General features: G+C 43.6%; 1 protein-coding gene across 1 annotated transcript in view; it reads left to right on the forward strand.

The window, feature by feature from the left end:
* The first annotated feature begins 4,389 nt into the window (after positions 1-4,389).
* PTDSS2 (phosphatidylserine synthase 2) overlaps positions 4,390-13,907 on the forward strand; it is a 434,628-nt gene continuing 425,110 nt past the window's right edge. The window contains exon 1 of the mRNA XM_078682890.1: positions 4,390-4,644. Within this exon, the coding sequence (XP_078539016.1) occupies positions 4,502-4,644 (143 nt within the window). The 5' untranslated portion in view covers positions 4,390-4,501. The remainder of the gene's footprint in view (positions 4,645-13,907) is intronic.

The raw sequence follows: 13,907 nt of genomic DNA on the forward strand, positions 1-13,907 counted from the left end.
CAGCTATGCTTCTTAGAGTTTCTCGTTTCTCAAAAGGGTGTTATTTCTGATATTTATGTTTCCTGCGTCTTCATTGCTTGATTTTTGATTGCGAGAAAGTGTCACTCATAGTTGTTGAATGTCACTCATAATTACACTTAAATTATGAAAATGTCACACATAAGCAATCTGAAACTTTGGCAGCTCTTCGTATCTTAACATGAGCCTGTAGATCAAGACAGGTTTCTATTTTGAGACATAGGACAAAATGTACTTGTCTCCTCCAGTACTCAAGTACCTTGTGTGCCATGAAGTAATAAAACACGGACAGGCGGCAACCCCAGTGGTGTCATCTCTCGTAGATATTGAGTGTCATAATTTAATTTTTTTCTTTTTTATTATGAGACTTGCAACCCTGGTTTTAGAAGGGAATAAAATGAGATACAAGTACATAATGCAACCAAAAACCTACACTGGATGACCAACGCACAAATGGAATGAGAGGATGTGGTCTGACGGCTAGACTGCCGACCTTAGAGCTGGGAATCCAAGGTTCAAGCCTTTGGGTCGACTCCACCTCCTGTTATTCTGGGCAAATCACTTAATCTCCCTGTGCCTACCAACACAATAAAATAATGTGTCCTTGTGTAGTATAACCAGTGCTCATGTAAAGCGCTCCAATACCATCGGGTCGAGGTCGCGCTATATAAATCTGCCCCAATTTTTAGGTCTCGCGCCTGCGATGCATATGGCGAAGCCATATGCATCGCGCAGGCGCGATACTATAGTTGCGGAGTCTGCTTCCCAGGAGACAGAGACTGGCGCGCGCACGCTCAGGAAAGCGATCGGAGCCGGCCGCGCGCGTTCCCAATCTCCTGTCTCTCTGGTTATGTCTAGTTTTAATTGCCGTGGCGCACACTTCTCAGGCCGCCAGCTTATACGTTTAATATGCACAGCGCACGCTTTCCTTATTGATTTCTTTTTACGTCTAACTTATGTGCATAGGCGCCGTGATTTCTTTCAGCACGGCACCGCTTTCATAAATTTCCAGAAGCCGACTGCTCAGCCTGCTTGTTAAAAATGTGTGCACTCCCGGCTGATATGTGCACAGAGAACTCCAGCCGCTGATTCATTCACTTGCTTAAAAGGAGTGAGGGGGCAGGGCTCGCGCTCACAGCAGCAATCCCGGCTGCACCTCCCTCCGTGCGTGCTCCATGTGGGCTCGACCTCCCACAGCAATGCGAGGTAAGCAGGCAACTTTTCCGTTTTTCACAAGTTTTTTTTATTTCAAGGTTCTCGTTGCTGTTGGCACAGACAGTATTTTAATCTTCAATTTTATTTGGTGGGGTGAGAAAAATAATTTTAGACAATGAAAAAACATAATGGGAAACGCATCTGTTTAAGTAGCAGTTTTGCACTCTTTGCCCGGCGGTCGTTTAAGTAGCCACAGAGTTCAATTTGAACCCAAGTGATAGCTGAGAGATTTAGAAGCAACACTCTCGGGCCCCCAATCAAATGTTTTTAGTCCCACTGAATTAACACTCTTTCTCTGGCTTTAATTTTTTAACCACAGGACCGCACACAAAACTTCACAATTAAGCGAACATATCTACAAAATCCTAATTAACATTTTTGTGGGTCTCCATTCAAAAGCTCATTGGTGCTGTGTAAACCAGCTTGCATGTGCTTATTAATATCTGCCTGTATAGCTGAAATATTTAATAGGAAGCCGCATTTCATAAAGTAGAATTGGGTAGCTAACATTTGTCCTCAAACAGTAGGGTCCTCATGCAGATCTCCATCACGTGTCACTTTCCTTTTATTAAGAAGTGTTCGTTTTTTTATTGGCTACAACACACCTTTTACAAATAACCTTGGAGTGATCTTGAATTCTAACTTAGGAATTCGGACAGTGTTGCTGCCTATAGATCCACGGGTCACTGTCTGTATTGGGATAGATTTAACAATAAAAGAATAATGGCGACCATACATTTTTTGCTGTAAATATACGTTTAATAAAACATGTTAAGTTAACTTGTTTTAAAGATCTTTCCTGCCCCGTGCCCCTCAATCCACTCAAATTGGTTTGCTTGCATTACTTACATTTCTTACACATTGAGTTGTGTGTATTCTTATCATAAAGCTATTCACGCTGATAAGAGGCCTTACCAGTACCTGATAGTGTTACTCATTTTATCTTAGTTAACAACGGTTCTCATTTTATCAAGTATGAAAGTTTGCACAGCTAATAAGGCCTTCATTCCAGCCTTGACACACAGGCTTGAAGTATGTACTACAACCCACTGAGTTATAATCTGGGAATGCAGTTGCACTTCTGTGCCGGTACATAGTCTTGTTAGGGATGTTGCTGTTTACTACCAACTCATAACCATTAGTGAAGACGTGCCTCAAAGGACCCGGTTCACAAAAGAGCAGGTGTGACTGAAATAAAAAGTGCCAACCTTTTATTTCATATGATGCAATGACTGAAAGTATCATAAACGCTGACCCCCTGCAAAGACTTGGATGCCACCAGCGCAAGCCATAAGCAAATAGTAAAGCACCTCCCTCACGGTCATGTTGATGCCCCGAACTGGAGTGACTCTCTGCCTTGCCTTATGTTTGTACACCCCCTGCCCCTGCTTAACCCGCAACACAGACAAGTGCTGATGCATGGGAGGAGACAAGTTTCAGAGAAAAGAATGCACACCCCGCCAGCCAGCATGCATCCATTTATCAGTGGCTGCCGTCTCGAGCAACAGAACAGTGATTACTGTATGTAAAGATTAAACACCACGTGAGTGAAATAAATTGTAAATGATAGAAGCAAAGGCACATAATAATGGTACCCTATAATGAATAAGGTTGCAAAGTGTTTGTTTTTTTTAAACATAGAAAAATCAGCAGCTATAGATATCACGCTTTCAAAACCCTGCATAATTTATGCGGCACTCCTGATTTGGCATAATGGGGTGTATTAATCTTGCAGCTGCAGACGTTACTCTTTCAAAGTACTGTTTGTTTTTAAAAATAGAAGACTTTCGTATCTGTAGGCATCACACTTTCGACGATGTGCATAAGGTATGCGGCATTTGACCATGTGCCCTGTGTTTTTAAGCTAGTAGAATCCCGTAGCTGGACATGTTACGCCTTTGACGTTTTGAATAATTTGTGAATCCTAATTTGGGCTCTTTACACAATTTACAAAACCTCATTTTTGGGGTCCTCTAAACTGACGTGTTTTAAAAACTGAAGGCTCCTGTAGCTGAAGATGATATTCCATTCAAGATTTGCATAATTTAGAGCACTCCGGGATTGCCACCTCATGGTAGTAAAATTGGAAGTATCCTGTCGCTGCAGACGTTCATCCTTCACGATAATCATCATTTAATGGCATCTTAAGTTTGTGAGGTAAGGTGTAAAAAACAGAAGAGTATTGTAGCTGGAGATGTCACCCTTTCTAAGGTTTGCGCACTGAATGCAGGGTGCTGTGCATTATACATGACGGTGACTGATAGGAGTTGCTCTGGGCCTTCACGGAATCACTGTCCGTGCTGCCCTCAAGAGCGGAGCCACCGCAGGCGTGAGCTCTGTGTGCCCCGGATGCGGCCCAGCGCCAGAGCCTGCTGTCTCGTGAAGGTGAGTTCAAGTTGCATTCTGTGTGGCTGTGTGTGTGGCTCTTTGTGTGTCTCGCTCTGTGTGTGTGTGTGTCTCGCTCTGTGTGTGTGTCTCGCTCTGTGTGTGTGTGTGTGTGTTTGTACACATGCAATAGGTCTCACATTTGCGAGAGATTAAGCTATTGGCATTGTAAATGACAATACCATTTATTTATCTGTTTTCAAAACCAACACATAAATAAAAACATTGTCATTTACAATGAAAATAGCTCTAACTTTTGCAAAGGCGAGACCGTTGCATTGTAAATGCTTGTTTTTTTGAAGGAACTGGGTACTTTGAGAGAACTCCTAAATAAATGTGCATGGGTTGGGGGGTGTGCACATACCAAGATCATGCGATGTCTGTCTGTCTTTTAAAATATGTTGTATGAAGATCTTCAACCAACAAAATAATGTTTCTATGTGTTCCGATTTCTATCTTTAAGACCCAGTGGACGTTTAAGAGAAAAGCAGAACTGTAGTATTGAATTCCTGGTGACTGCTGACCACAGTCCACACGTGACTCTTGAATGTAGGCTCTGGCTGTGCTTTAACAGCGCTGACAGTGGGCGTATATTGACACTGCTCGGAATGCTGCGGGCATTGGCTGCTGTGCTGAGATGTGCCCAGGGGCATGCGGGGGTACCAATGCCCTCCTTGCTCAGCCTTCCCCTTTCAGTTGAAGAAGTTCCCGCCCCTCATTCCAGTTGACAACAACGCTGATCACGCGACCCAGGTGGATGACGTCACCCCGTCGGCAGTGTCGCGCTGCGTGGGGTTGCCGGCTGGTAGGAACAGCGGCGGCTGATGGTGCACGCGCACAGCTGAGCTTCCCACGTCCAACGGCCCCGTGCTGAACCCGCAAGATGAGCGAGGGTCGCAAGGGTCCCGTCGGAGGCCGGGGATCGCCGCTCCGGCAGGTGAACGGATCTGCTGCTCCTGCAGAGCAGCGAGCTGCGTACAGAGGAGAGTCTGAGGTGTTTGACGACGGGACTAATACCTTCTTCTGGTAAGATGCTGGGTTATGGAAGGCGCAGGAAGGGCAGTGGCACAGGCACTCGTTTGACCCGGTTTCGGGCACTGGTTGAGAAAAATCTTCAGGTGCAGGATGTTACTTGTGGTGCAAGATGTCCTCTTGTTACATCATGCTGCCGGTGGGGTAATATTTGACCAGTAGAGACAGACCCTCACGCCGGTGACAGCGAGCGCATGACCTGCCTAGACTCCTGCGCTCTTTAATGGAAGAAGATTGCAGTGCACTGGCAGGTTGTGGCCCTGCACTGTTAGCTCAATAGCGCAAGGCTGTGGTTGGACATTACAATCCGGTGCAGCTGCAGGCCCTTGTCTCTCGAATGTATAGTGCAAGTCTCGCCATTTCACGGAGTGAAGGACGGTGACAGCCTCTTGCTCTCCCATAGACAAGTAGAGCTACAGTACACTCCCTTGTAGTCTCAAATTGTGATGCATACTGACTCTGACTTGTGATTTCAAGGCCTCTCGCAGATAATGCTAGAGACACAGCTCATTTCCTCGTACAGTGAATGATGTTTAGTTTAGTGACAGCTTTTCATTCCACTCCGGTGTTTGGGCAGATTTAGAGTAGTGCATAGAATGATGTACAGTAACTGAGACTAATTGGCTGTTGGTCAACGTCTAAGGGAACGGTGCACATTAGTTTTTTGTGCTCTTTATGCAACCGCAAGTTACACTGTACTGTGGAACAATGCACAGCTGCTTTTCATTTTATAATAGTACAATGAGTGTCTCGCGGTGGTTATGCATAGCGACAGGCTGCAAACTTAATCACTTTCGGTGACAAATAAGTTTTCAGGGCGGTACCTCACTATAACTGCTCTCCTTGGTATCGCTGCGATAGGTTTGTGAGACTCCTCACATGTATCCCAACAGCCTTCAATATCTTAATTGCATAGCATTGTGCTGCCCTTAAAATGACATAGTCCAAGTCCCGCTAGAATATGGACCTGTCTTGTATGTAGGACAGACGTCACCTGTAATCTGCGCCCAAGGCATGTGAGCTAGGTTTATAGTTTGGCATGTCCTCCCTCTCTGCTCCTGTAAATCCGCTCTGCTCTCCTCCCAGTTCAGTTTTAAGATGTTCAGCACCTTAAAGCCTTCTCCCCCAGTGTCGCTGTGTGATTCTTTGTATTTAATTTTGAACTGTATAATTGTTCTCTAAAGTAAAAGCAAAGTTATAGTTTTAGCTTGCCCAATATGTTGATACAGGCGGCGACTTACAGAAACGTTGTTACTTTCATCGATGCTTTCTATAGTTTGCCTTTTTCTAATGCTATTAATAAAAACGCATGTGCTCCACGTTTTAAGTGTTTATTCTAAGATTGCACTCCTCACATTGGTGTATCATATAGAATGCTGAATTGCTCTAACGTGCCCGTGGTTGGGATAGGTTCAACAGAAGGTCTAGAAGCAGAGGTATGTGGGATACTGTCAAACCTAGAGTAACCACAATAAGCAATTCTGGACGACTCAAGCAATCCCGGATTTGGTTCCGTAAATGAGCCGCCCATCTACACTATTCCTCACAGCCCTCAGTAGTCCTCAATGTCTTCTGGTAATCGAGACCTGGGTGGGACATGGGTGCTTGTTCTTATGTTCTCTGTAGCTTCTGTAGTCCTTCCTCAGTTCATTATATACCAATGCTCTTCTCCATGTTTACTTTGTGCCTGTTCGTGCTCTTTATGTGCTGATGTAGTTAGTTTTCAGCTCTGACTCACTCGGTCCCCATCCCCTTTTATTTTTCTTGGTGTTCTCTTGAGCGAGGCTTTGATGTTTTTCAGTGACGTTACAGTGAGAACAGGTTGATGTTTTCAAGTGACTGAGTAGTTGGATCTTAACTGCATGATGTAGTCTTCTATAAATGCACTATTCGTCTTGAGTGGGGCATTTTTGTGCGGTATATACAGCCTATCCTTAAACAAACTGTCCTTCATCAGAGCCCATTTTATTTGTGATTACTGATTTGACTTCAAGACCATGTTCTCCCAAGATCCTCTTAGTTTCGGAAAAACTGTTAATTAATGAATATAAAATCCCAATTACTTGAATGAGACTTACTTTTTTTTGTACATCTACATTCCCCAGTTGTCATGGGAATAAGTGTGAATAATGCTAGCATAAGGGCACATCTCCATTTGCTTTCTTGCCATCCGCAGAGAATGTTTGTAGTTATTATTGCATCAACTACTGAAAAGTACATAGAGTTCCACAGAACTCTTCATGGCAGTGTTAGCTTTGTAATTGTGGAATCAACCGGTCACGATGATGCAACAGGCATTATATAGCAGTGCAGTTCAATAGCACGTGTTCCAACTTAGTAAGCCAGCGCACGCTTGGCAGAAGCATCCCGTAGAAAAGTAAAGAAACACTCTGTACGATAAACAACACACTGCCCAACATAGTTTATTAGCCTGCAAGTTTTATTTTTATACGGTAATCTTAGCCAACTGCAAAGATGTGAATTACAAGTTGTCCTTTTTTTGATCCAGTGGAAGTGCCCCGTTTTTATCCGGAGACACGTTTTTAAAAACATTACAAAGTTGGGAGATTTTTTAGGTCTATAAACAGTATTGAGATTCACCAACACGGACAACCACCTAAACTACCATGAACGAATCAGCTCGACTCTTATGCAAATCGATGTATGAATGATTTAAAATCCTCCGATTCCCAGCTCACTAGAGATGTGAGATGGTGTACAGCATACATATCCGCTTTAATCTCGTCATTCTGAGGGCTTTCCTCCCACAGAGTTCGGTTTTGTTTATTTATTCTTTGAGCTTGTACCAGACTAGGTAAGGCGCCAGCACTTTAGCATCTGCAGATTAAACGTGTATATACCTTTTTATTTTCCAATGATATCACAATAGGAATCGGGGTTAATGGTTTGCTCTAGACCGGTTTCTGAAAATATCAGAAGACTAAGAATTATTATTATTTTTTTTTTTATTCTTTCAAACCATGCAATATTATTTGGAAAAATGTTGTCCTGTAAATCGTAAAAACAGAAGTTATTACTTTTGTAACATTTATGTACATTTAAACTTTCAGAAATAGTTATTAACTCAAATGAAGAGTTTTGAAGAGAGAAAGCTTTGAAAAAAAAAAATAGACAGATACAAACATTAAACATTTGTAAAATGTCAGATTCGTTTGCAACTGATAGTCAGCACCCCCTGTGTTTTGGCCCACCAGTACCTTCCTGTGTTGTGCACCCCAATCCCCTGAGCCACCCTCCCACACAGTGTTCTGGAAAAGGAATCATCCGCCCCTGCTGTCTGTCATGGCCCCTGAAAGCCTCCCTTAAGTATCAGATATATAGCGAGTAGCGCAATATTAAACCCCCAAAGATACAGGGAAGAAAAGCAACGTAATGTCAGGGAAAAAAAGCAAGAGAAAAGATAGAAGTAACAGCTATGTTTAGTAAGTGCTAAATGTCTTTTTGATAGCAGAGGTAACTGAGTCGTGGAATATATCTGCTAATCTCTTGTAAAGAAAGAGTTCATCCTGCTCAGATCATTCTTTAGGCTATTGCTGCCATGTACAGAGTGAAAGTTTTGCATCCTGATCTGAATAATAGATGTGTGAGTGGCCGTCCTTGATAACCTTCAAGCGAGCTGGTTCCTGCAAGTAAACCTGAGCCCGACTGCTGTCCAAGGGGGATTGAGCTGCCGCGTCTTCCATCGGGATCTTGCAGAGATCTGATCTTGCAATGAGGGAAACTGATTCCACAACCACAGGTGTAGTAGGTGTGGCTTTGATGGCAATAGCCTGGCACAATAAGAAGTTGCTAACATAGATAAGGATTGGAAATGGCCGTTGTGAGTTGGACTGTTCTGTTTGGTTCCGAAAAATTGGCAGCCCGTGAGCCCTTTGAATTTAGGAGTCCCAGTCCCAGTCAGCTAGTTCGGGAAAGGCCTTCTGGAACAACTGGATATTAAAAGCCAGTGGATCTGAGCCCTCCTTGCCTTCCTGGACTCCAAACACTATTAAAATTGTTCTGGCGCTGCCGATTTTCTATGTCCTCAATTTTCCCCTGCTAGGCCACAAGTTGACTATCGTGATCCCGGACAAGACTAGTGGAGTGTGTTACTGCCTCTTTATGATCTGCCAGCCGTTGCTGTAATTCAATCATGTCGTTAGTAAGTGTGCCCACCTTGTTGGTTACTGCTGTTAGTGATTGTTGAATCATAGCATTGTCTGCTCTGAGCTGTATGTAGTGCTGCTGCGCCTCGGTTCTTTGTGCCTGCAGAATTGAACTTGGTGATGGTTTAAGTGGTTCTACAATCCCTGGTGTTGCTGCGACTGGACCTGGCACCTTGCTTGAAGATGAGAAAGCTTCATATTCTGTTGGATTAGAATTAGCAGAAAGTAGAGGAGGAGGAGAGCCCGCTGTCAACAGATGCGTGCGTCATGATGTTGTTTGCAGTTTGGGAGGGAGAGGGATTTTGACTGTTAGCGAGTCCAGCACCCTGTCCAGTGTTAGAAAGTCTTGAGATGATAGCTTGACCTCTCCTTTGAAATGACCCGTTTATGTAAGGGGCTGCACTCTCCTTGCCTTGGAATGTACTGAAGCAGTACCTTGAGGTTGTGCCCTACTAAAAAGTTGGAGTCAAGCTATCCTGGCTGAAGACGGCTGATCGCCAGAAACCGGTCCTAGGATGCTTGAATCCGGTCCAGGGAAGACATGGTTTGCAAGTTCGGGCTGGACTGTTCCCATGAAGCACAGGGTCAAGACTGATTCGCATATGGCCTTTTCTGAACTGGGGTGGCTTCGTGAGCAAAATAACGATGGATTAAACCCAGATCTGTGACTGGGGGTGAATGTTTTGCCATTGTGCAACATTCCGTCCATCATCTTGTGTGTTTTGCTACTAAAAAGTTAAGCAGACTTTTTAGGACATCTGGTAAACTTACCAGGTTTAAAATTGCGTTTTTTTGTTTTTTTTAGCGGAAGGAAGGCTAGCTGAGCTTTCTAAGAAATGTACTGATGAATCACCCGTGTTCGGGGAGGGGAAAAATGAGGATGGTGAAGTGTCAACTAGAACAGATTGCTCAGGAGAACGATCATTAGAGTTTTATTGTCCCCTAAATCTGGTACATCAGCATACAAGGGCCGCATCGGCTCCAAAAGAGAAGTGTCTACCCATGTTACTTTTGCGCAGCACCGGTCGTCTTCAGGCAGTAGTCTGGCTTCCTTGTTTCCTGCTATATCAGCCAGAGCCAGCATCTGTGCTGTTGTCTGTGTTTGCAGAGATTATAGCGAGTCAGCAGTATTCAGGTGAATATCAAAAGCGCCAGCACTCGCCTCTGTCTGGCATTCCTGCAAAACCGGTGGCTGTTGCGGAGTCAGGTGTATTGCAGGGGCTGGTCCCCCCATAGAAAGCGACCCCTCCAGATGCTCTGTATCCGACTGTGTAAGTGGAAGCAGTTCTTTGCACCTAGCAGAATCTCCATTAGGCCGCCCCCCAAGCCCAAGTTGTACTGCCTCCAATAACATCTCCGCCATGGCCGCTTCTGGGGCAGCTGTAAAAGTCAGCTGCTTTCCCAGAGTGTAGCAATTTAAAAACGGTCTTCCTATACGTGGTGCTTTCTTCTTACTCTCACCCCCCACCGCTGTCTGCAAGTGCGGCTCCGTGATGCCATTAACCGGTGGGGCAGGTTTGAGCGCCCGCTCCTTGGAGCACAAACCTTAGGCGGGGCCATAGCATACGTTGTTGTCAGCAGGCAGGGCCAGTGGAGAGTGGAGCAACCAAAGCCTGTTCAACGAAGGAAGCAGCTCTGGGTATTCCCGAAAAGGAAAAGAAGGTGGGCGTCCTGTCGTAACATTGAATGCTGGTGTCAAAAAAGCAAGAATGCAAGCTGTGCCTTCTGTCCCGCTCTGTGTTGAAAAGGTGAGTGGTAAGTAACATGCACAAATAGGATAGTTAGAGGAGCTCTTGGAGCCTGCTCCTCACGGCGGAGTTAATCCGCCATCTTCCTTCTCATCCCATCGGACAATGTTATGGGGAGTGGTAAAGAAGCTTTGCAAGGTGTAGCTTTTATTTCGTATTGTATTGTTTGAAATCTCATTTGCTTTATAATGGGGATAATTAGATGTATAGGCTGGAATGTAGCCGGGTTAAATGCGGCATCTAAGCGCCATGCTGGTCAGAGAGGAGCTTAAGCTCTACAAACCTCATGTGGTAATTCTTGAAGAAACCGACTTGGCCTACAAGGATAGAGGCTTGTTGGAACAGTTACGTTTTGAACTAGTTGAATGTACATTACAGGGAGTATCAATCAGAGGAGTAGAGATACTCAAGGACAAGTGATTAATCTGCAAAATAATTAAAACCTCTTCTGATCAACGAGGTAGATGGGTCTTCGCACATTTGAAAATCTATGTTAAAAAATTCGTCTTCTATGCACTGTATGGCCCAAATACGGATGACCCCCTCTTTTTAATAAATTAATGCTTGAACTGCTTGACTGGCATGGGGAACTGATTATTATGGGGGACTTCAATTGTACACTAAACTACAACATAGATTCTACTAATAGGAAGGCTCACCCGAGGATGCTGAGGGTTCGAGAATAGATTTAAGAACTGGCTCAGATTCACTGGTTATCTGATGTGTGGCTGGCTTTACACCCCACGTCACCGGGATACACATATTATTCCACCCATCATCAGGACTACTCTAGAATAGATCTGGCCATGGCTAACATTAATATCTTAACAGCAGCTAAAATTCGAGGTGTGTCCCTGGACCACCTCTGATAACAACTCAGTTTTGTTTTGCTTTCAGCTAGGAGAGGCAGATAAGACCAAGCTGTCTTTTTCATTTCCCAGGAACTTGTTGACGGACCCAGAATTTATATCATGTACTCATTCAGCACTTAAATAGTTCTTACAGTCTAACGTTGACATTGCATCTCCTATTATAGTCTGGGATACAATGAAAGCTTATATATGTGGCACCACTCAACAGCATATTTATCTCTTAAATAAAACTAATGAGAACAACACTAGGCTATCTTGTAACGCACTAATACAATTAGAGATTCAGCATGCTGAGGAACTTTGGGTAGGAGGGCCAAATCAAGATCAACTGTATGCCTCTTTAATAGAACTGCGTCTACTTCTGGGCAGGATATTAAAAGACAAAATAGCAGCTGCTTATCACAAGAATTGCTCTCAGCAATATGAATATGGGGGATCTGGTTGGGAGAATTCTGGCGTTCCAGGTAGCGGACAAAAAATCTAAAGGGCGGATTGACGCGATAAGGGGCAGAGATGGTAGACTACATACTTCCCCATACTCTATCTTAGAGCAATTCACTCAGTTTTACAAGGAACTTTACACCTCATCTTGTAATATCAACCAAACAAGACTTGAAGACTTTTTAAAGCACTGCGACCTTCCGTCCTTGAATAGCAAGGCAGCGGACCTTCATCAAGATATCACGAATTAAGAAATTGTAATTGCTTTCTGGCAAGGCCTCTGGGGGTGATATCTTGTCAATTGAGTTTTATAAAACTTTTAAACTCCATCCTGCCGCTGCTGAATGATCTCATGCATCAGATAGGGCATCAAATGGAAGTCCCCAAATCTTGGGATATGACTAATATTGTCTTTTTCCTTAAAAAGGGAAAACCAGCTTATGATTACGGCTCTTATTGCCCAATATCTCTCATTAATTCTGACGCTAAAATCTTTGCCAAGATACCGGTTAATCGCTTAGCGCCTGTTATGCCAGATCTGGTACCCAATCAACAGCATGGGTTCATAACAGGCAGAGACACTACGGCCCATGTTAATACTGCTATAACTGCGTTAAACATCGCTAATAAGACATCTTGCAAGTTGGGGATGGTCCTATTAGACACTGAAAAAGCAGTTGACTGCGTGGTATGGGACGCACTATGGGCAACACTAACTGCCAACGGTCTACAGGGCCGTTTTTTAAAATGTGTTTGCGCACTATATAGTTATCCACAGGCTAAACGTATATACATTAACTTCCATTCTGCCCCTTTCAGATACTTGGTACCCGGCAGGGGTGCCCACTCTCCTCTATGCTGTTTACATTATATATCGAGCTGTTTATTAAAGCACTAAATCGGAACACCCACATTATTCCATTCAGCAAAGAGACATGCAAACTGAAAGTTATTGCGTATGCTGATGATTATTGAGGTTTTTTCACCTGATCCAGTAACTGCACTGATCTCAATTCAGGAAGAGGTGGAACATTTTGGCCGCCTTTCAGGGTATAAACTGTATTCTCATAAAACCCAAATTCTCCATAATTTAGATTCAGCTACACCTATAAGAGGCAGCTGTACTATCACAACTTCGGTGTACCGATTTTCTCCTCTAGTCGAACAGGTATGGAAACTTAATTATGAGACATTACTTCACTCGGTTACTCAAAACTTGAAGAAATGGACCAAACTTCCGATAACTATAATTGGAAGATGCAACATAATTAAAATGACTATTTTGCCTAAGTTTTTATACCTGTTCCGAGCTATCCTCTGCCTCCCCAATTTCTTCTTCAAAAAACTGGAAGGCGCAATTAACAGCTTTATATGGGGATATAAGCAAGCACGCCGTGCGATGCGTTTTCTCTAATTCCCCTTTAAACAGGGTGGACTTCAGCTTCCCGATTTTAAACTTTACTTCTGGGCGGCATTTACTAGGCGCTTTCAAAGCTTACTAACTGACAAGAAACCATACTTTGGCCTCTCTCTTGCGCTGGGTGCAGGCAGCAATATGTTTCTCTACAGGATCAATGATCCTAATTACTATAAGAGAGTCCGATTTAAGACTGTTAGGGACATGGTACATATATGGTTTGAAATTCTCGATCACTGTTCACTCTCCCCCGCGGATCTCACGCAACACATTCATTTTCAGCCTTGGAATAATCCAACTCTCTGAGATCTATTCCATGATTGTACCGCCCGTGTGTGTGCAATCTGTGGCATTGAACTGCTTGGCAAGCTCCACGATTCTGATGGTATTACACTTTTGCATCTTTACAATCTGCGTACGATCTTCCACAGCAAATAAAAAAAAAATACTTACAAATTAGGGATTAGTTCCTTAAATGACAACTTATGCAATTACCACAAGCCCATGAATTACTTACATGTTGGCTAAACTTTACGCTGAAATTAAGAATTATTACAATATACCTACAACTTTGCCAATTCAGGAGTGATGACACTCAACGCCTGTCGCTTAA

The sequence above is a fragment of the Lissotriton helveticus genome, chromosome 3_1 (assembly GCF_964261635.1).
Source record: "Lissotriton helveticus chromosome 3_1, aLisHel1.1, whole genome shotgun sequence".
Taxonomy (NCBI): Eukaryota; Metazoa; Chordata; class Amphibia; order Caudata; family Salamandridae; genus Lissotriton; species Lissotriton helveticus.